General features: G+C 40.5%; 1 protein-coding gene across 1 annotated transcript in view; it reads right to left on the bottom strand.

Moving 5' to 3' along the window:
* LOC108547126 (titin homolog) overlaps positions 1 to 23,552 on the bottom strand; it is an 85,714-nt gene that overhangs the window by 29,563 nt on the left and 32,599 nt on the right. Inside the window, 11 exon segments of the mRNA XM_017899512.1 lie at positions 6 to 1,063; positions 1,148 to 1,370; positions 1,446 to 17,473; positions 17,622 to 17,906; positions 18,001 to 18,337; positions 18,413 to 18,549; positions 18,802 to 18,885; positions 18,888 to 18,983; positions 19,290 to 19,472; positions 19,746 to 19,958; positions 20,216 to 20,360. Of these exon segments, the coding sequence (XP_017755001.1) occupies positions 6 to 1,063; positions 1,148 to 1,370; positions 1,446 to 17,473; positions 17,622 to 17,906; positions 18,001 to 18,337; positions 18,413 to 18,549; positions 18,802 to 18,885; positions 18,888 to 18,983; positions 19,290 to 19,472; positions 19,746 to 19,958; positions 20,216 to 20,360 (18,789 nt within the window).

Below are 23,552 nucleotides of genomic sequence, written 5' to 3'. Positions count from 1 at the left end.
TCAGCTTCTTCTTTTTTCTTAAGCTCTTCTTCTTGTTTTAATTTTTCTGCTTCCTCTTTCTTCTTGCGCTCTTCTTCTTGTTTTAGTTTTTCAGCTTCTTCTTTTTTCTTAAGCTCTTCTTCTTGTTTTAATTTTTCTGCTTCCTCTTTCTTCTTGCGCTCTTCTTCTTGTTTCAGTTTCTCAGCTTCTTTTTTTTTCTTAAGCTCCTCTTCTTGTTTTAATTTTTCTGCTTCTTCTTTCTGTTTACGTTCTTCCTCTTGCTTCAATTTCTCTTCTTCCTCTTTTTTCTTGCGTTGTTCTTCCTCCTGTTTTAACTTCTCATTTTCTTCTTTTTGTTTACGTGCCTCCTCTTCATGCTTCAATCGTTCTTCCTCTTCTTTTCTCATGCGCTCTTCTTCCTTTTGTCTCATTTCTTCCTCCTCTTCTTTCTTTTTACGTTGTTCTTCTTCTAGCCTTAATTTCTCAGCTTCCTGCTTTTTACGTTCCTCTTCTTCTAATTGTAGTTTCTCAGCCTCTTGTTTCTTACGCTGTGCTTCTTCTTTTAATTTCTTTTCCTCCTCTTGTTTTTGCCGTTCCTCTTCTTGTCTCAATTTTTCAGCTTCTTCTTGTTTCTGACGTTCTTCCTCCTCTCGTCTGAGTTTCTCTTCTTCTTCTATTTTTTTCCGCTCTTGTTCCTCACGTTGCAGTCTCTCTTCCTCTTCTTTTCGTTTACGTTCCTCCTCTTCGCGGATTAATTTTTCCTGCTGTTCTTTCTTTTTACGTTCTTCTTCTTCCTGTTTGAGTTTTTCCTCTTCTTTCTTTTTGCGCTCTTCTTCCTCGTGCTTTTTCTTTTCCTCTTCTTCTTGTTTTAGTTTCTCTTCTTCCTCCTTCTTTCTGCGCTCTTCTTCTTCCTGTTTCAATTTTTCCATCTTTTCTTGCTCCCTTCGTTCGTCTTCTTGTTGTTTTAGTTTCTCAGCTTCTTCGATCTTTTTTCGTTCCATTTCTTCTTGATTCTGCTTTTCAGCTTCTTGTTTTTCCCGTTGTTCTTCCTGTTTCAATTTTTCAGCTTCTTTCTTCTGTTTTTCTTCTTCCATTAATTTTTCAGCCTCTTCCTTCTTTTTACGTTCTTCTTCCTCCTGTTTCAGTTTTTCAGCTTCTTTCTGTTTACGTTCTTCCTCCTCCTGTTTCAGTTTTTCAGCTTCTTTCTGTTTGCGTTCTTCTTCCTCCTGTTTCAGTTTTTCAGCTTCTTTCTTTTTTCGTTCTTCTTCTTCCTGTTTCAGTTTTTCAGCTTCTTTCTTTTTGCGCTCTTCTTCCTCTTGTTTCTGTTTCTCGGCTTCTTCTTCCCTTTTCCGTCGTTCTTCCTCTTCCATCAACTTTTCAGCTTCCTTTTTCTTTTTCTCCTCTTCTTCTTTCTGTTTCTCAGTTTCCTCTTTCTTTTTACGTTCTTCTTCCACGTCTGCTTTTACCTCTTCCTCAACTCTCTCTTTCTTTTCTTTCTTGTCTTTCTTTTTCTCTTCATCTGTCTCCCACACTAGCTCTATGTTTAACACTTTGCCACGGAGCATGTTTACGGCGTTCATTAAATTTGAGATAGGGGTTTCCAGCTCCATGAGGCCTTCTCCACTTAAACTTTCTTTCCACAATGTCTCAGCCTTCTCAGTAGACCCTTCTAACTCGTTCAAACTTGGCATCACGCTCTTTAATATCCCAACAACATTCACCGGTTCTGATTGTGGTGACTCAGATGCAGGTTTATCGACAAACTGCTGTCGGACAGTAGCAATAGTCTTTTGAAGTTCTTTCAATGAATTCACTGACGCTTCTTCAATCTCAGCCTTCTCCAACACACTCTGAATTCCTTGCTGAAGTTGTTCTAGAGGTTTAACCAATGTCTTCAAAGCTTCTTTCTCATTCTGAATCTCCACTCCCAGCAAACCTTTGTAGCTTTCTATCGTATTATCAATCGACGTAATAGAATCATTCATTTCTTTAATAGAGTTTATCAGTTTCGTCGATATTTTAATAGTTTCTTCCACAGAAACAGTAGTCTCCTTCTTCTTCTTTTTCTTCTGACGTTGAACAGTCGCAGCAACTTCCAAAGCAGCCTGCACTTCCTTCAATGGCTTCTCTAAATTTTCAAGATACACTGTCGGGGACTCTTCTACTGTCATAATCTTTTCCTTCAGCTGCGTCAGAGACTCGACCAAAACTCCAATTATCGTTTCTTCGATACTTGTTGTCATGTGTACCTTCTCAGCAGCCTGTTCTTCGATAAATGATATACTCTTCTCGAGATTGGAGAGTGAATCTACGATAGCGTCGATACTAGCTTCTTCTTCGTCTATACTCATCTCAGGTTTATCTTTAAGCGCCAAGAAGCTTTCGTGCACCTCAGTCAGAGGTTGCACCAATGTTTTCACAGTCTCGTATTCAATATCTTCTATAGCCTTTTTACTTCCAATTATACTTCCCTCCATTTCAATGATAGTCGACCTTATAACCTCCACTGGTTCCACTAATTTCTCAACCACCGACCAATCTGGAGTCGCGATCCTCGAAAGTTCTTCAGCAATTCCAAGTGCAGGCTCCACTATGACGCATTCTCGAATTTCAGCTATAGATCTTTCGATCTCTTGCAGAGGAACAGCCAAACACTCCGTGATCCAACTCATCGATTCCTCAGGTATCGATTCTACGTCTGGAGACATCACTCGTTCTTCCAATACGGAAATACTCCTATGAAGCGTCATTAGAGGTTCAGCTAAAGCTGCCAGTAGTGATATTTCTTCCACTGCTCGATCTTCCGTTGATTCTATCAACATACGATCCTCTATTATCGCAATCGAATTACAAAGTTCTTCCAGAGGCTCGATCAGTGGGTTCAGCGTAGCCTCTGTCCTTTCTTCCGTATCGAATGATTTTTCTTTCGCAGACTCGATGGCTGTTTGCTCGTGGATGACAGACACGGCTGCATTTTTCAATTCCAACAGAGGTTGCGCCATAGTCTTCAGCAGAGACAGATCTTCTTTCACTGACAATGCAAGTGCAACCTCGTTTGCATCTATCGACTTTCGTTCCTCGACAACTATCGCCAGACACTCCTTCAGTTCGCTCAGAGGTTTCGCCAAGCCTTTCAACACTTGAGCCTCTTCTTCCGAGATCGATAGTGCCATCTCCGAAGGCGACTCTATGGTACCCTGGTCCACGATCATCGGTTTCGTGATCTGAACGCTTTGTTCCTCGACGACTTCAGCCCAGGTCTTCAAAGACGACACGTCTTCTGATATCGTGTCGGCTGCAGGTTCGATGACCATCTGCTGATGATCGATGGTAGCCACTCGTTCGACCAGGTCATGAAGAGACTTGGCAAACGTTTCGAAAGCAGATACACTTTCCTTCTTGGACAATTCATTCGCAACTTCTGGAACAGACTCGGTGGCCTGTTGAATGGCGGCTACCGAGGTCCTCAGATCTGTCAACGTTTGCGCCATTGTTTTCAATTGAGAAGCGTCTTCGACTTCGGATAAATTTTGTACTCCTTCTTCGATCATCATGTGCTCTTGAATTGCGGCGATTGACTTCTGGAACTCTTCGAGTATCGGTTTCAGAGTTGCTTTCTCGAAAGGCACTTGATCTGCTTCTAAATTCTCTGTAGCTTGTTCCATAACGTGTTCACCCTGAATGGCTGCGACGAAAGATTGCTCTAGACGTTGCAGAGGTGGTATGAGTTCGCTCAAAACGGTCACAGGTTTCTTCGTTTCTGACGTCTGCAGTACCTCTGCTTCTTGAAGTTTTATTTCTTCTATCGTAGAGATGGATTCTTGCAATAATTTCGCGGGTACGAGAACACTTTCCGATACTTGAGCCTGGAGTTTCGTTGGCTGTTCTAACTGGATTTTTCCTATAATTGTGGCCATCACCTTTGGTCTTGAAATAACTATCGAACATTGCTTCTTGAATTCTTCTGCGGCTTTTCCAAACGTTTGCAAGGCAGACGTGTTTTCGACGTCCAAAATTTGTTGATCAGCCTTCTCTATCATCGTCAACTGTTGGACTATAGCTACAGACGTTCTTAGATCGCTCAAAGCTCCTTCTAGATTCTTTATCGCAGCGAAATCTTCGGAATCTCCTGTTGAACTTAACATTTCTTTGGCAAGGATCAATTGTTTTTGAATTTCAGCCACGTTTTCATTGAGTTCTTCCAATGCAGGCTTCACAGGCAATTCTTGCAACGCTGGAATTGCGTGAGAAATGTCTTTAACGGTTTCGTATTCGGTTGTCGACTCCACCTGCATGGCCGACAATAGTGATTTTTGGAGCTTTTGAAGAGGCTGCACCATGCTCGTTAAAACTACAGCTTCTTGTTCCTTCTTCTTGCCTAATAATTCACTTTCTTTGTCCATGGATAAGATTGTATCTTGCAGTTCATTAATCGGTTCGATTACAGTCTTGACGAAATCTTCTTTCACTTTTTTCTTCGTTAGAACTTCTGTAGCTTTTCTTACTTCCTGTTGTTTCACCACGGCTAATAATTTCTCTCCAACTTCTTCCACTGACTGTGCGAAAGCTTCCATTCGAGATTTCTCTTCGCCTGTTCTCAGTTCCTTTGCTTGATCTTGCTGAGAAGTTGCAATTTCTTGAACAGCTGCCAGTGATATCTTCATTTCTTCCAAGGACTTCTCAGCTGCCTTAACCAAGCTAACTTCGCTAATTTCTGCTGACGCTGATGCACTTTCGCTCGTTTGTTGTTGGATTATAGTTATAGACTTTTGCAATTCTTCCAAAACAGGTTGCAGATTCAATTTCTCCATAGAAACTTCGCTTTTCTTCAAATCTTTCGCAGTTTCTTCTTCCATTACTTTACCTTCCTGCACTGCAGTCAACAAAGCCTGCTCTAATACGTTCAAAGGTTCAATAAGAATGTTCAGATTCACGCCAGCTTGCTGTTCCTTTGGTGTCTGTAATTCTTCCACTTGTTGCATCTTCTCTTCCTCGATTTGCGACAGAGATTCGCGGAGAACGTGAACCGTGGTGCTAATCTTCTGAAGAACATCAACCTCCACCATCTTCGCCTGCTGTTTTTCAGCTTCTTTTAATTTTGTTTCCGTTTTCTGCTGACTAATTACCGCGCTGCATCGTTCTTCTAGCTGTTCTATCGATTTAGCAAAGTCTTTTAGAGCTTTTTCAGGTTTCATTTCTTCAGTTCGTTCCGACGAAACAGCGACTACCTGTTGAACAGCGGTAGCAGTTGCCTTCACTTCTTCGATCGCTTCGGTTATGTTCTTGGCAGCTTCCAATTTAGAAGATACCTCAGGACTCATAGCTAATTGCTCCTGAATGGCAGCGATGCTTTCCTTCAACTCTTCCAGGACTGGTCGAAGAACCATCGCTTTTGGCGTTTCTTCTTTCATCTCTTCCACAGCTTCCAACTTCTGACCACTTGCCTGCTGCACCACGTTCACCAGGGACCTCTCTAACGCCTCGAGAGGATGCACCAACGGAGTCAACGTCTGTGCGTTCACCTTTTCTGCTTCCAGTATGCCTACTTCTTGTACGGTCTCTTCCTGTATCCTCATAATGGTCTCACGCAGCGTGTGAACCGGCACGATAATCGTCTCGAGAACTCGTGCATCCAGTTTTTCAGCCTCTAACTCCACCACTGCTTCCTTCACCTCTACCTGCTGCTGACTAGCCACCGCCAAGCATTCCTCGAGTTCTTGCACCGATTTGGCGAAGTGCTGCAAGGCTGTCACCTTCTCTGTGTCTGATAATTTTTCTTCTTCGTTCGATTCGGCGGTGACCACGCTCTGAATGATCGTAAGAGAGGAATTCAGGTCCTGCAATGACTTCTCGGTAGCCTTCATGAGGGAAGTTTCCTCAATGGACACCGTTGTCGTCGTTTGCAGCTTCACCTGCTCCTGCACCGTTGCCACGCATTTCTGGAGTTCTTCCACGACTGGTGAAATGTCTAATTTTTCCAAAGATGTCTCGGGTATCTCCTCAGTTTTCTCGTCTTTCGCCGAGACTGCTTGTTGGACAACGGAAGACAACGAAGTTTCTAATTTTTGGAGAGGTTCTATTAGGACCTTCAACGCGTTTTCTGCTTCAGCTACTTTGGTGGAATCGAGAGCTTCGACTTGTTGCATCTTTTCTTCTTCTATCTTGCTGATGGCTTCTCTTAATACTTGAAGAGAACCAATAGCCATTTCTAAGATTTCTGTTTCAGGTTCTTCTGGTTTTTTAGCGACTAATTGGATTCCAACCTGTTGCTGAGAAATCACAGCCAAACACTGCTGACCGATTTCTTCCACGGACTTCGCAAAGGATTGCAAGATCGAAGTTCTATCTGCGTTTGATAGATCAGCAGTTTGCTCAGTCTCTTCGCACATTATCTCTCGAACAGCTGCCACTGAAGTCTTCAAATGCTCTAGCGGTTCTTCTATAGCTTTTGCAACAGATGACTCCAATTTTTCCCTTGATTCCCCTTTAGAAGGTTCCAAGGAGACTTGTTCTTGGATCACAGCTATCGACTTTTGCAGCTGTTCTAAAACAGGCTCGACGTTCATTTTCACAGAAGATTGGACATCCTTCATTTCTGAGGTAGATTCTTCTTTAATCGTGCTCATTTGTTCAACAGCTACAGATAGAGACTTCTCTAACTGTTCCAAAGGTTCGACCAAAGTGTGCAAGACATCTACTGCTTCTTTCGTTTCAGGCATAACTAGAGTTCCAGCCTCTTGTGTTTGCTGTTCGTCAAGTTTAGAGACTGTCTCGCGTAGAACTTGAATTGGACTTGTTATAGTCTCGAGAGCTTGCTGACCAAACTCTTGTACATCCAGTTTGGCCACTTGTGGCTGTTGCATGATACTCGTCTCAGCTTTCTTCTGACTAGAGACCACAGAACACACTTTTCCTATTTCTTCCACGCATTTAGCGAACGCTTTAAGAGCTGTCGTCTTCTTTTCATTTGTTAGTTCTTTGGTTTCTTCCACTTCGAGAGTCTGAATGGCTGTCACAGCGGATTTCAGGTTCTCCAGTGGATTTTCTATCAGTTCAGCGACGGAAGCTTCTACTTTTGTGCTGGATATGTCAAGCTTCTTTGGCTGAGAGGCTACTTGTTCCTCTATCACAACGATAGATTTCTGTAGTTCTTCTAAAATGGGAGCAAGCTCCAACTTCTCTGCAGAGGAAGCAGTTTCCTTCGTCTCTTCAGTACCTTCGGCTTGTGGCGCACTCACTGCTTGCACTACTGAACACAATAATTGCTCCAGTTCTTCCAGAGGATGAACCAAGGGTTTCAGAGCTTTTGCTGCCTTCTTACTCGTCTGATCCATAGTTTGCAACTCTTCTGTTTTCTGTTCTTCAACCTCGGAGGTAGTTTCGCGTAATAATTGAATAGGCTGAACCATCATTTCCAGAACCTGCTGTAATTCTTCTTTCTGGGTTGTTTCCGAAGCTTGAGCCTTAATTGTGGGTTGGCTGACAAATGTCATGCACTTCTCTCCCAGTTCTTTCACCGATTCGACGAACGTTTCCACAGCCAATGCCTTTTCCATTTTGGAAAGTGGTTCCGCACTTTCTGTTTCGGTGGTTACCATTTTCTGCACAGCACCGACCGAAAATTTGAGATTCTCCAGCGACTGTTCTACCTCTTTCACGACTGACGCTTTGCTTTCTGATGTTTTCACTTCTTCGCTGGCTTCCAGGATCACTTCTTCTTGAATCGTGGCGATGGATCTCATCAGTTCGTTCAGGGCATTGGCAACTGGCAATGACTGCAAGGGTGGACCATGCTGTTCCATTTCTTCCGCGACTTCTTTGATTTCTATAGTTTGTTGCTGAGCAGAGATATTCAAGGATTGCTCTAATTCCTCCAGAGGATGCATAATGGAGCTTAGAATAGCAGCAGCTGTCTTCATCGTAGACAGATCCAAAGCTTCAGTCTCTTCCAGTTTCTGTTCTTCGATCTTTGCAACCATTTCACGCAAATTTTGTATCGGACTGACTATTTTTGTCACGAGTTCTGTCTCTAATTTTATTTCTTCCGCGCCGATTAACTTTTCCTGCTCGACCATTTTAGCTGACTCTAACGTAGGCGGAACGAGATCAAGAGGAGCGGTTTCATCGGGTTTTATCTGTTCCTGTGAGGCTATGAGAACTTCCATAAGTTCCTCCAGAGGCTTCGCTGTCGTTTCTTCGATGTCCAAGCTTTGCTTTCTCGACTTCGTTGCCATCTCTTTGATCTCTTCGACTACTTTCATACGCTTCAGTTCAGCCGTCTTGCGTATCACTTTTACGAGTTCAGTAATTGTTTCATTTATGCTTTGAGTGTTCGTGGACAATGGGAAGTACTCCGAGGAAAGTTGCGTGGCCGTTTGTTGGATAGAAGATAGTTCACGTAGGAGGGATTCCAGAGGTTCCAGAAGCATTTGCAGAGACACCATAACGTTTTCCTTCAATGCTGGTGCCAGGTCTTTTTGAGTCAAGCAGAGGACTTTTTCAGTAGCTTGATCCACGTTTATTAACGAGTCGAGGAGACGAAGAAATTGTGTTTGTAGTTCCGGGATCGAGGAAGAAGACAAGGTGTTCTTAATAGATATATTGGTAGCTTTTAAATCATAGAGGATTTGTATGAGAGCAGTCAGTTCACGAAGTCTTCGTTTTTCTTCTTCAGACTTTGAGGTAAGAGGTTCTTCTAGAGCCACAGTTAGGAGATTAGTTAGATCCTTGAAGGGTTGTTGCATAGTGTTAATCGATGACGCTGTTTTCTGAACGAGATTTATTTTAACCTGTTTGCTGTCTTCTTTCGATTTCTCTTCTTTAATTGCAAACTCGTCTACTTTCTGACTTAAAACTTCTATCGTTTCTTCTTGTCTCACTGCTTCTCCTGATTCTTTGGATGTTATGTCTGTGGTTTCTTCTTTCTCTACCACTTCTGTTGGTTCTTCAGATTTTTCTGCCATTTTTTTTTCTTTTGCTGCTTCTTCTACCTTTTCCGGCTTTTTCTCAATTTCTTCTTTACTTTCTTCAATTTTGGATACTTCCTCTGACCTTTTTGCCAGCGTTTCCATTTGTTCTTCTTTCCTTATTAGTTCTTTCGATTTTTCTTCAGCTTGTGCTGATTTAATTTCTGGCTTTTCCTCTTTTATTGCCGCTTCTTCTAGCGAAATTTCCACTTTCTCCACGCCCTTTGCCAATTCCTTTGTAGTTTCAGGTAAACTTTCTACTTTTTCTTCTGTTATTATTAATTCTTCTGTTTTTTCAGCTAATATTTGAACAGATTCTTCCTTCTTGATCGTATCTTCTGCTTTTTCAGCTTTCGATTCTTTCTGCATCACTTCTTCACTCTTCTCTACGCTCTCCTTTTTTTTGGCTATTTCTTTGGTTTCTTCTTGTATAGTATCAACTTTTTCTTCTACTTTTGCAGATATTACATCTGTACTGTGTTCTTTCGTCTTTATTTCCAAGGTTTCCTTTTCTTTTTCTTCACCTTTCACAACCTCTGCTGCTTTTTCAGATGTTTCTACTTTTAATGCTTCTTTCGGTAATTCATCCGCTTTTGATAATTCTGCAGCTTTTTCCCTTTGGACTTGTTCCTCTATCTTTTCTTCTTTGATTTCTGATATTTCTGTTGCTGTCTTGTCTACGACTTTTTCTTCCTCCTTCTTTGCTACCTCTGCTATTTCCGATACTACCTCAGGCTTTCCTTCTGCTGTTAACAATTGCTCCGTAGTCTTAAGAACAGCCTCTGCTGCTTCTTGTTTCATTGTCGTAAGATCTCCAGCTTTTTCTTCTTCCATTCCTTCAAGAGATTCAACTATTCCGACTTTTATTTCTTCTACGTTTTCTCCTTTTTTAATTTCAGAAACTGAAGCTTCTTCTTTTTCCTTTTCTTCCACGATTTCAACCTTTTCTTCTTTCGACACTGCAAGAGAATCAGCCTTGCCTTCTTGAATTATTTCAAGAGCTTCAACTTTTTTCTCTTTTTGTTCATCAAGTACCTCAATTTTTTCTTCTTTCATTCCTTCGAGCGTTTCAACCTTTTCCTTTTTTATTTCTTCGGAAGCTGTAGCTTTTTCATCTTTCTTCTCTTCCAGAATTTCGACTTGTTTTTCTGCTATCACCACAAGAGGTTCAACTTTATCTTCTTGGGTTAATTCAGTGGCCTTAGACTTTTCTTCTTCTATCTTTTCTAAAGCTTCCACTTTTTCCTCCTTCACTGCTTGAAGAGTTTCAATTTTCTCTTTTTTTATTTCTTCTGGAGCTGTAACTTTTTCTTCCTTCTTCTCCTCCAGAATTTCGATCTGTCCTTCTTTCGTTACTGCAAGAGATTCAACTTTTTCTTCTTGGGTTAATTCAGTGGCCTTAGACTTTTCTTCTTCTATCTTCTCTAGAGCTTCCACTTTTTCCTCCTTCACTGCTTCAAGAGTTTCAACTCTTTCTTTTTTTATTTCTTCAGGAGCTGTACCTTTCTCTTCTTTCTTCTGTTCTAAAACTTCTACCTGTTCTTCTGTCATCACTGCAAGAGGTTCAACTTTTTCTTCTTGGGTTAATTCTGTAGCTTTAGACTTTTCTTCTTCTATCTTCTCTAGAGCTTCCACTTTTTCCTCCTTTACTGCTTCAAGAGTTTCAACTTTCTCTGTTTTTACTTCTTCAGAAGCTGTATCTTTTTCTTCTTTCTTCTGTTCTAAAACTTCTACCTGTTCTTCTGTCATTACTGCAAGAGGTTCAACTTTTTCTTCTTGGGTTAATTCTGTAGCTTTAGACTTTTCTTCTTCTATCTTCTCTAGAGCTTCCACTTTTTCCTCCTTTACTGCTTCAAGAGTTTCAACTTTCTCTGTTTTTACTTCTTCAGAAGCTGTATCTTTTTCTTCTTTCTTCTGTTCTAAAACTTCTACCTGTTCTTCTGTCATTACTGCAAGAGGTTCAACTTTTTCTTCTTGGGTTAATTCTGTAGCTTTAGACTTTTCTTCTTCTATCTTCTCTAGAGCTTCCACTTTTTCCTCCTTTACTGCTTCAAGAGTTTCAACTTTCTCTGTTTTTACTTCTTCGGGAGTTGTAGCTTTTTCTTTTTTCTTCTCTTCTAGGATTTCAATTTTTTCTTCTTTCGTTACAGCAAGCGCTTCATCTTCTTTAATTATTTCAACAGCCTTAGCTCCTTCTGCTTTCATTCCTTCAAGTGTTTCAATTGTTTCTTCTTTCATTTCCGGAAGTATTTCAACTTTTTCTTCTTTTATCGCTTCAAGAGCTTTACGTTGTTCTTCAAGTACCTCAATTTTTTCCTGTGTCGTTAGTTCAGCAGCTCCAGCTCTCTCTTCTTTTATTAATTCAGAAACTTCAACCCTTTCTTCTTTACTTACTTCAAGAGCCTTCACTTTCTCTTCTGCCATTTCTTCAAGAGATTCAACCAATGCTTCTTTCATTTCTTTAACTACTGCAGCCTTTTCTTCTTTCTTTACTTCAGGAGCTTTAATTTCTTCTTCTTTTTTCTTTCCTACAAGAACCACATCTTTTTCATCTGTTTTAGTTACTTCAGGAGGCTTAACTTCTTTCATTCCTTCAAATATTTCTAGTTTTTCAGTACCTTTCATTCCACTCTCTTTAATTAAAATATCTTCTATATCCTTTAATACACTCTTCTCCTCGTCAATCTTTTCCAATTTTTTCTCTTTTATTTTTTCTAATTCTCTTTCAGGCGACACTTTCTCTATGGTCAACACACTTTCCACTTCCTCCTTGGAAACCTCAATAATTTCATCGATGATAGTCTCGATCTGTGTAATGGTAATCGGCACCCCAGACGAAATAATCTCATCTTCACCTTTCTTGTCCTCCTTCTTCTCTTCCTTTTCTTCTATCTTCTTCACATCTGCTACCCTTTCAATTTCCGTTATAGATTCCTTTACACTCTCCAAAACGTCCACCATAGCAGTTAACGTTTCCACCAACGAGGAACCGTCTGATGCACCTTCACGAATTAGCTGAACCCGATGAAGAGACAGAGAAGTAGCCAGCTCGGTTGTAGAACTAGCCAAAGCCTGAAGAAGAGTTACGAACTGGACAGAAACCGATGGTATCGCTTTCTGATCGATTTTTTCTTTCAACGTGTTCAGTGCTGATCGAAGCTGATTGGTCGGATAAAGGAATCCTTCGACGATAACTTCCTCGTCAATTGCTTGTTCGTTGTAAGTTTGCATGAAATACGTCTGTGACAAGGTAATTTGCTTTTGCAAAGCTTCCAAGGACTTTGAAATCACTTCTTTAATTGGCTTCTCTACTTTTTCCTCCAAGGTCGCAATTGTGTTCTTTAAATGATCGAACGACATCGAAAGATTATAATGAAGACTGAATTCCGCGCTGCTGGACCTTCGCGAGTAATCAGTTTTGCCAATCTGCTTCTGTACAGAGACAGTAGCGTTCTTCAAAGGGATCAAAGCTTCTTCGAACAACGTTGCTCCCTCTAGATTGGAAATTCTCTCTAAAACGGTCGAAGTTTGTCTTTGGAGACCTTCCACAGACTTGGAGATTACGTTTCTTCGCTCGTCCAGCAAGGCTGCCTCTGGAACTAAGCTCTTTCGACTACTTTGAACCACTGACAGACTGCTCAAGAATTCCACTAGAGGCTCAGCGAGACTTTGTAACTCTACAACAATTGCTCTTCGTTGGTCTAACAGTTGTACTTCCTGAGAAGTGACTTTGATGGTGTTTAATAAGTAATCGAAGGGTTGCACCAGGATTCTCGCTACGTCTGTCTCTAGGGTTTCTTCGTCCTGAATTTCGAGCATCTTCATTCGTTCCTCGATGTTCTCCAAAGGCTTAGAAATCTCACGAAGAGATCCAAGAAGCTCTTGTCTCGAATGTATGTCTTTCACGACGATTGGAACGATGTCTTTGATGTCTCTGAGTAGATTGAAAATCGGTTCACAGTTCTTTTTTAACTCAGGATTTTGGCCAAGTTTCTGAATCGCATGATTGACTACGTCTGATTCGATTGCGTTGAGGGGTTGAATTAAATGGTTCAAGATTAAGAGTTCGTGAGCGCCGTGTTGGTGTGACTGTTGCAGGACTATCTGAAGATCGTTCAGAGGCTGTAGAAGATTTTGCAGCATGGAAACGGTCTGACTAACTACTTCTTCGTAGGATTCTACCGATCCTCCGTAGGTTCCAGTTGCCATTCTCATCATGAAGATCGTTTTCCTGAGTTCTTCCAGAGAATTTGCTAATATAGAAACTGGAATGGCAGTAATTCCAGCCGTAGGCTCTTCAAAGTCTTCCAAAATACCAGCTATGTCTAACCCAACGCTTTCTAAAGTCTTGGATAGCGAAATGATCAAACTCTTCGCCTCTTGTTCCTTTTTCATCTTTTCCACGTCTTCCTTTGACTTTGGTAGTTCTTCTATCGTCGTGACCAATTGTTCCGTTCTCTGAGAACTGACATCATCGACTGTGGTCTGTTCGACGATCGATTGTGCGAATTGTGTTTCAGGCAACAGCGTTGTGCTTTCCATTAGAGTGCCTTCGGGTATGGTTTCTTGAGAAGTGTGTGCAGTAACCAGTTCCTTCTCTTGAAGGATCGTCTCCTGTGGAATAGACTCTGCTTGAATGGTTTCTTGAGAAGTCGTTGCTTCCACCATTTCCTTCTCCTCGTGAAGAATCGTCTCCTGGAGGATGGACTCTTCCTGAATGGTTTCTTGAGAAGTCGTTGCTTCCACCATTTCCTTCTCCTCGTGAAGAATCGTTTCCCGAGGGATGGACTCTTCCTGAATGGTTTCTTGAGAAGTCGTTGCTTCCACCATTTCCTTCTCTTCCTGTATCATCGTCTTTACCATTTCTTTCAGTTCCTTTCTGTACAGAGCCTCTTTGATGGAAATAGGTATCTGGTTTTCGATTTCTTCCACTATATCGACTATAGGTTTAAGAGACTCTTCCTCAGTGTGGTCACGAAGGATGTCCATGATAGTCTGCACGAGATACTTCATCGGTCTACCCAAATCTTCCAAGGTAGTCAAGTCTGCCGGCTCGTGGTACATCGATATGGCATTTCGTAACCTCAGCAATGGTTCTCGAAGGTCTACCAAGGCTTCTATCAAATTTTCATCACTCGGTGGTTCGGAATACGAAGTTTCAATGGCAATCTTGTTCACGTCTCTCTTCAATTCATCTACGGTCGAACTCAGACCTGATTCTTCCTCGTCTTTCATACTATCCTCAGATGTAGTAGATAGCCAGTGTTTCATGGGGTCCAATGATCGACTGATTCTATCTGCCAGACCAAACGTTTGTACCTTTTGTCTCTTGGATTCTTCCTCCTTAGGAATCAATTTCTCTGCCTCCCTCCGAGCCTTCTTCTTTGACGCCTCTTTTGCTATCAGCGGCGTGTCCTTCTCTATTTCTTCCAAAAGCTCTAGGACTGGGAGGATCGTGTCTGTCTTCGCGTCACTGTTCACCATGCTCTGAACCAGAACCTTCAGCTTCTCGATTGGGATTATCAGATCCTTCAAAATCTGCTCTTCCTCGGGTTCGTGTTCTTGGGTCAATAAAGACCTCTGAAGACTCAGTAGAGATTCTTTCAGAAGATAAATTTGTCCTATGATCTGTTCGTCGATTGGATTCTTCAAATTGGCTATCGCCACTGCGGATGAGCCGATATTCTGTCGCAAGTCTTCAACACAGATAGTCAAACTAGAGGTGAAAGAAGGGAAACTCCTTTCGTGTCTTTCCAAGGTTGATGACAGAGCAAAGTGGACATTGCTTAGATTCTGATCCACGTTTAGATTTTCCAAGTAGTGTTTCGTAGCTTCGTCAGCTTCTATCAACTGAGCCACCGTCTTTGGCACCTGAATCTCGATATCTTCCATCATTTTTCGTAGTTCTGTTATCGACTTGAGAGTTTCCTGAGACTCACAGTGATGCATCACTTTGGATACGACCACCTTGAGTTTTTCCACGGGAACTGATATTTTACGAATCACTGGAAGTTCCTGAATCGTTCTTCCCTTCGACGCTAGAGTTCTTTGAAGCTCCATCAGAGGTTCTTTCAGGTCCATCAAACTGTTCAGTGTCTCGTCTTCTCTCAGTGTCATTGCTGTATGAGCAGTATCGGATACGTATTGTCTCAGCTCCACTAAGCAAGCAGCTATCTCAGAAGAGGCCAGTAATTTTTGAGAACTCGTTGCTCCATTGGTAACTGACTCCACCTCTTCTATGTTTTGTAGAGCAGTACTGAGAGCTGATTGCACGTCTATCAGAGAATCTAAAATCCTTTCTGTTAAATTTTGAGCCTCTTCCTGCGTCGTCGATTTCGAGGATGTTTCTTCCACTTCCTTCTCCGGTCCGCCAACGATCATCTCGATGTTGCGCACCATCTCCAACATAGGTTGCAAGGAACTTTCGTTCAGATTCGTTATCGCTGCTTTCAACTGGGAAAGGGCGGGTTCCAGAAGCTTGAACACCTGTTTGTCATTGTCAGCGATCGGCACTGAAGTCAAAGCGCATTGAAGGGAATAGAGAGGACCTTCCAGGTTCATTAACAATTCAACACTCGTCTCACGCTTTTGAGGCGTTCTCAGCCTTCTGTACATCTCGTCGACTCGATCGAAAATCGTGGAGAGTCGAGGATCGAGAGTACCAGCCACGTTTTCATACGACTTTAATGCTTCTTGAAGAGTCAGTCGAACCTCCTTCAGGGTATCCTGCTTGGGTTCCTCGACTGCCGATCTCTGCTCCTCGACTGTCTTCTTTACTCTATGCATCTCGTCGATAGTTAGCCCGACAGAATCTCTTAGAGATTCGATCAGCTTCGTACGATGCTCGGATAAAATACCTTTCGTCTCATAAGTCTCCAAAGCAGACTTCAAAGTATCTAGCTTAGCTTTTAACTCACGCGTTGGGAGTATAAGTTCGTCTACGATTTTAGAGGTCTCTTTCACCTTGGCTTCGATAGTCGAGAAACGACCGAGGGCTCGTGCCATGTCTTCTACAGATTTTGACAGAGATTCGACCACTACAGTGTCTACAGTCTCTATAGTTCCTTTAGTCGGGTCCACAGAAACGTCGTTCAGGAAGAAGTCTAACGTGCCGAGAATATCTTCCAAGCTAGCCACCAGTCTCGTAGCTCTTTTGTCTACAGTTAGGATGTTCCTGACATTGGCGTCCAGCTTGGAAACCGCAGATATCATCCTGATCAGAGCAATAGGTTTCTCACCTCTTGCCCGACCTGTTAATTCGAACTCTATCTTCGTGATTCCCATGAGAATCTCGTCCACAGGATCCGTCAGACTCTCTAAAATCGCGATCAGGTCCATCCTACGGTTCTTGACGTTCTCTTGGCGCTCTATCAATTCCATGCCACGAAGAAGCTCCTCTGTTGGTCCACCTATTGCTTCCAACAAAGAGATTCGAACGGTTTGATTCAACGACCTATCTCCTGCATTCTTCAATGCCTTCGTCTCTATAGAAGACACTTCCTCGCACAGACTTTGAATCGGTTTGATAATGTTCTCTGTCACTAACGCTTTACACTCTTCTTCGCTACCATAGTTCAGTTTGTTTTCCAGGCCATCGATGCAGACTAGGGTGTCTCGAACGACGAGAACAGGTTCCTTCAGCCTCGTCATGTTGTCCAGTAACCTCTCTTTATTGCTTTTCGTCAAAGACTTTTCGGATTCGCTGGTGGTCTGTTTCCTCTCGCTGGATTTGTCAGCTACGTCTTCCACGTAAGGTTCCTCAGTCTTGTTTATGGACTCTATGCGTTGCAGCATTTCGGTGTTAGCGCTCTCTGATCCGCTTCCTTTTCGTTTTCCATCGATTTCACTGCCGATCGAGGATTCCTCGGAGCTGCCTTTCTCTCTTTTGTGCTTCTTCTTTCTGTGTTTCTTCTTTTTGGCTACACCTGTGACAGAATCGAAGGAAGAATCTCCTCCTATGCCGTCATCTATGCTGGAACCAGCTGTCTTTTCTCCACTGAAGCTTCGTTTTCTTTCTCGATCGTCCTCGTATATCTTTTGAACTTGATTCTCTGAGATGGATAGTCTCGCTGAAGACAGTGCATCTGCGAAGGTGTCGCTGTCGTCTTGCTTCAACGAAGACACCGGAGACATTGGGGATCCTGGCGAAAATGGCTCGTCCCTTTGCGCACTGTGGAAGCTCTCTGACTCTATTTTTTGACTCTTTTCGCTTTTCTCGCTCTTGGAAGAAGAGCTGGACTTCTTTCTGGGGGGCCTCGTCGGCGGCTTTTCGTCTTCGTCTAAACTGTACGCGGCAGATCTCTTCAGGGAGCTGCGAGAGTCGTGTTCTGGGGAAGATAGGACCCGGGTTATGTCGTCCATGATGGAAACGTCCTCGAAGTCGGCTTCTGTGCGAAGATCGTCGCCATCTTCGGCGCTAACGAAGTAGTCTGGAGACACATCGATCACCACTGCCTCCATTAACAGGTTTCCAGAATTCGAGGACTCCTTGACGAATCGCATTGGAGGCAATTCGATCACGTTGTGTTCTATGAAAGGCAGTAAAGATGATTATTACTTTCGACAATTAAGTTTGTGACAATTTAAAGATTCTCAGTGGTCTAGGAAACTCTAGGTACATATATTACTGCACATACAGCGAAGTAAAGTTTAATAATTAATTTTGACGTGATTCACCTGTTACATGTTCGGATAATTGATCGGCGTACATCTCGACGATCTGAAGAGCTTCCTCCTCGGTGAGATCAGGCGTCTCGTACAAGCTGACAGAAACCTCTTTGCCATCGAAGCTGAAGGATACTTCTCCTCGATCGTCTAACGTGACGGAATGATCGGTTTGCGGTGTATCGTACAATTGGGACGTTCTTTCTTCGTGAATAGTAGACAGTGACAAATTCCTGGCCAGTTCATGTCCATTCGGCGACTGTGGTTCCTTTATCTCCTTTTGAACAGGTAACTTATCTGTCGAACGAAAGTTTTGGGCATATTTAATTCGTAAAAGCTTGATTCCCTATTAAAATAATTCCAAATTGGTTTTCAAAAGCATTTCAAATACCCTCGAAGCCAAGCAGGGACGCGGAACTGCTGACAGTTCCCATGCAGTTGGTCGCTTCGCACGTGTACGTTCCTAAGCAACAGGTGCCATCCTGTCCAGAGATGATCCTGTGGATGTCACCTGGCTTCAGCTCGACACCATCTTTGTACCATTTGAGGATCGGTTGCGGCACACCGATCACTTTGCACTCCAAGTTCACCGCACCCTCGTCTGACAAAATGGCGCGCAGACCCTCGAGAAACTTCGGTTTCTTGTAGTGCTTGGGAATGATTAGTTTCAGAAAACAGGAGGTGACGCTTTGTCCGTGATCGTTGGAAGCCACGCACTTCCATTCGGCCTACGACAATGCGTTTAATTATGACTCCCATGCTCTGATTCGCTTATCGTCTTCCTCGCAAACATTTATACTCACTTGATCGGCAAATTCTAGCTTTTGTACATCGAGATGACAAGTGCCAAGATTCTCCTTGGCAACCTGATATTTCTCGTTCTCGTCCACTGGCATGTCGTCCCGATACCAAGCAATGCTTGGCTCTGGGGAAATACTGACTGCGAAATTTAGAAAGACGAACGGCCTTGAAATATAGCATTCATGAAAATCTCTTATATTTATAATCAAATCATATACCCTAGAAACGTTACCCGAATATTTAGGAGGTTGAATACCGTATAGACTTTACCGTGGATTATCATTAAAGCAGCAAGACGTAGCAGCTTTAATTTTTCATAGGGAATCGTATTTTAACGATGCAGTATTTTGAAATTCGTGATAAATTTACAGATCGGGTTTCGTAACGTTACCTTGTATCGTAAATCGAAAATCTTCGTTGATCCTCGCCTCGCAGCTTCTAAGACCTTTGATGAAAATGGGCGGCTGATTCGTACTTCTTCTTCGTTCAATTGATTCTGAATATCTTCGATCGTTAATTCGGCTGTACTTCTTGCTTCTCCCATACAATTCCTTGCAATGCAACAGTAGGAACCTGATGAAGGGACGAATATTAGAAGCGAAGAGGGAATGCGAATTTTCAGTGAAATATTAACCCTTTGCACTTGACGATTTTTTGACCAAACGAGGATAGGGCTTCAAAGATTTTCTGTTACGAAGCTGAGGATATTTTTCTGAGCAGTGGATAAGAAATCGTATGATAATTAACACGTAGAATTATTTGGTTTCGTTAGATTATCTGAAATTTTACATATTTCCGAATATTGAGCTTCGAAATTTTATCAAATGGCGACTGAAGGGCGCCTCTCGAGTGCAAAGGGATAACAAAACGGATCGATACCTAAGGAGTTGGTCCCGGTTAATTGATAAACATCTCCTGGTTTTAGTTCCTGGCCGTCTTTGAACCACCTCAGCAAAGGCGTGGGGAATCCTACTACCTTACATTCGAAGGACACCAGACCTTCTTCTGTTAGGACAGCTTTCAAGCTTTCCATGAAGCGGGGTTTCCTGTAGTTCTTTGGAACTTGACGAATAAAATATTAATTAACGTGACTCGACGCTAAATTTACAGTACCATACCGATATTAATCAACACTCGTCTATCTTCCATAAATATTCTAATTTCTACATATTAATGTATAATATTAAATATTATCTTCCAGTCTTTGTAATATTTTTCAAAATATTGCAATAGAAGTAATTTTTAATTTTTGATAATATAATTAATTTTGCTCCAGGTTTTTCAATTATTAGAATTGAATTTTGCAGTAAACAGATTTCTGTACTTTCTACTTACTGGACATTGCAACGTAGCAAGTAGTAAACTGTTTCATATCTTCAGCGCTCGTGGCGACGCACTTCCATTCACCCTCGTCCATGGCTTCTACAGGATTCACCGCTATGAAGTATCCACCAAGACCATCCTCCATAACGTGGTACTTCTCGTTGGGCTCGATACGCCCTTCCTTGTTGTACCACGTAATTCCTTTCGGCCATGGTGGTACTTGGACTTTTGTATGAGGAAAATCGAACAGGTAACGGCAAATAAGATTAATTTTATTTAACTAGATTGATTAAATGTAGATGTGACACTTTCAAAATATTATTACTATTTGATTTTATCGCAATATTTTGACGCGATGTGAACCATTAGGAGAAACGCTATAATGGAATTCTTAAAAATTACGTTTATTACGTAATAATAAAAGTCTGAACATCACGACTTTCAGAGAAATAAGAGAAAGGGAAGAAAGTAAACGGATATACCTTGACAAGAAAGCCGGAGAGTGTCCCCAATCCTGCAACATTCGTCCTGCAGACCCTTGGTGAAGACAGGAAGAGGACCGGATGGTGTCAAGGAGTCAGCTGGTTTTAGAGAACCTTCCCTGCTGCCTTTTCCAACTACATGTACCTAAGGAATTACATTCGGACCATCGTTTATGTCGGGAGAGTTATAGAGAATATTAAAATATTCATTAGGTTCATAGATTTTCAATTTTGCGTTATTACAGATAATGTCCAACAAATTTTAATTTTGTGATTAATGTAAGTTGTTGAAAAAAAAAATGTTCACCTAACTTTTAACGTAGGAATAAATCTTTTAACATTTGTACTTTTCGTATAATACTTCAGTTCGACTAAAAGTACAGAGGAAATACAAATATTTTATCATACATATAGGTATCATGGAAATTTAGCCCATGGAAACGCGAACGCAATTATAATTTATAAAAACAAATAACTATCAAATTTAATATTAATAACAAATTAATATTGTTAATATCAAATTGTTCACAACGTAAGTTTATAATAAAAGTTAAAAAATTAACAAATTACTGGTTATTACTTGAACTTATAACGCTTTTACGTTAAAATATACCTATAATTTATAAAAAGTTTATAAATTATTTATTTATGTCATTTTACTGTTTCGTTTCTCCCGCCTTACGCGTCACGTGGTTTTCAATTCTGTAACTTCGATCAGCGCCATCTATGATTTTGGACCAAATGATCAGGAAAGTGATAGGAATATAGAATGCGCAAGGAGGTCGTCTATACCTGGTCACGTGGTTAGATAAGGACGGAAGGCGGGTAGAAAAAGACAGAAAGGCTCCGGCAGAGAAAATTAACTAATTACTCAATTCCGGCTAATAATTTATGAACTTTTATAACCTTGTCGAAAAGCTGAAACTCTGAGCAACATTCTCATTCTACTTTTGTACATAATTTGTTGCTGATTTAAATGTTATTAATAATTATTTGGCGGCGTGGGTAATTTAAAAACAACGCCGAACATGATGGTCGGTCAAATTATTTAATTGTATTAAAAATTAGAAGAAAAATATGATCGAAAGTTATATGAGAAGATGCGCAAGAATATTCTTTTTATAATGAATGCATAAAAGTCAGAAATTAATTTCTTGAAAGAAAGTTATTAATGAGAAACCATTGATATATTCGGCAATATTTCGAACACGCCGTGAAATAGTAATTAATAATCAATTAATTAAGAAGAAGTTAATATCGAAAAGTATATGTGAAAGTTCGCCAAGGATCTGGCTTTACGGTGAGATTATAAAAGTTCATAAATTATTCACAGAAATTGTGTAATTTGTTAAATTTCCGTGGCCGAATTGATTTATTAGAAACCTCAGGTTCCGTAAGACGAGCACAGATGGCGCCAGGAGAACGCTTAAACCACATATCGTGATGGCGGACCAAAGAAAAGAATAAAACGACATAAATAAATAATGCACGTTCTCTTTCCTTGTTTTTATTCACTTAACAACGCCATAAAGTTTTTTACATTCTTTAATAAGTTCAGCCCACGGAATGGTTTTAATTGGACAGTCAGCATTCTCTTCTCTACCTGGCAGACGAGAAATCTGCAATGGTACGTATGTCAATACAATGGTAAAAGCTCCTGTATTATTCACCGAAATTGACTAATTTGTTAATTTTTCTCCAAGAGAACAGGAGAGTGCATAGAAAATAGGAAAAGAATTGCAAGAAAACGCAAGAAACATTGTTGCGTCCATGGAGGTATGCCTGCATCAAGCAAAAGAATGTAAGTTTTTGTATTAACATAACCTTAAGTTGTAATTAAACAGTGTAATATATAAGCCATTGTTTTTCTATCTTTTATTAGTGATAGCAGAGCCTGATTGTAAAATGACAATATCCTGTTGAAGTGAATGGACACGTGCAACAGGAAAAAAATATTGGACTCATGGAATATCATCAGCATAGAGTCACTAGGTGCCAAATTATTTTTTATGCGAAGAAAATATTAAAACAGTAATGCAAGTATGGAAGGTTTGATATGTCCATTTGATTTTAGGTTGGCTGGCCTTATAACATACAGGATAGACATATTTAATGGAGAAATGAAAATTGAGAAAAAGAAGATGGATGTGGCAGATAAAAAGGGATTAAAATTAAATTAGGTGATGTTATCTTGTATCAACATGATATGGTGAGAGGTACATTGTGATCCTGATCTGAATAAATATTGATATCAGTGGTCAAAGCCACTGACGAACGCCTAATGTGTTAAGTTTCAGAAAGTTGGAGCTAAATTGTATAAAGAAAAGGGAAAAGTTCAAGTGAAAGCAGTGAGAACAGGAAATACATAGTATGTAAAATCAAGAAACAGAAAAGAGGCAGCATATCTATAAACAGATAAAGATGTGTGACATCGATGATTGGGTCATGCAAATATGAGAACCATTGAAGAGATGGAGAATGAACAATTGGTAAATGTTATAAAAGTTAAATATAAATTGAATATACCGTGTAAATGTTGCACTAAAGCACGAATGTGTAGAAATATTTATAGGAACTTGAAAGCAGTAAAAGCAGCAGTAATAATGGGGCTGTGACACATGAAATTGATTGGGCCAGCGAAGCCAATGTTCAAAGGAGATAAAGGTATGTCTTATCTGCTAATGATGATTTGAGAAAAGAACCATTTGATTGACTGATTTATAAATGACTAAAGATTTAATATGAAATATTATTGACAATGGATATTTTTTATTATAGGAGACTTACAAACATGAGTAATATTTATATGTAAGAACCTGCCACTAAGGGTAAAATAGTAAGTATTAGTTAATAATGTTTCAACAGATTGTATATCTGTTTTTAAGAATTTAACCGATATACAATATTTACTTTCTAAATTTCTATATTAATATATCAAATAATTTTTAGTTCGAGTTGCAATAATAAATAATAAATTTTAATAAATTTGATTTTAAAAGTATTATACATTAATAAAACTAATATATTTGTTATAACTAGGTTGTAATGAAAACAACTGTTGATGATAATGAGTCAGAATTATAGGCCAAAGAAACTCCGAAGACATGTAGAAATTTCATACAATTATGTATGGAAGGTTATTGGGATAACAATATATTTCATACACAAGGTGGTGATCCTACAGATACAGGAGAAGATTGTAAAATATATGGAGAGCCATTTAAAGTGAGACTATATTTGAAAATAAAATTAATTCCTTTTTTATTCAAAAATAATTATTGGATATATGTGTTTTAGGACAAATTTCATACAAGATTACGTTTTTGTCGACGAGATT

The sequence above is a fragment of the Eufriesea mexicana genome, unplaced genomic scaffold (genome assembly GCF_001483705.2).
Source record: "Eufriesea mexicana isolate 0111107269 unplaced genomic scaffold, ASM148370v2 scaffold944, whole genome shotgun sequence".
NCBI classification, from domain to species: domain Eukaryota; kingdom Metazoa; phylum Arthropoda; class Insecta; order Hymenoptera; family Apidae; genus Eufriesea; species Eufriesea mexicana.
The sequence above is the reverse complement of the archived record's forward strand: the minus strand, read 5'-3'. Positions and strand labels throughout refer to the sequence as shown.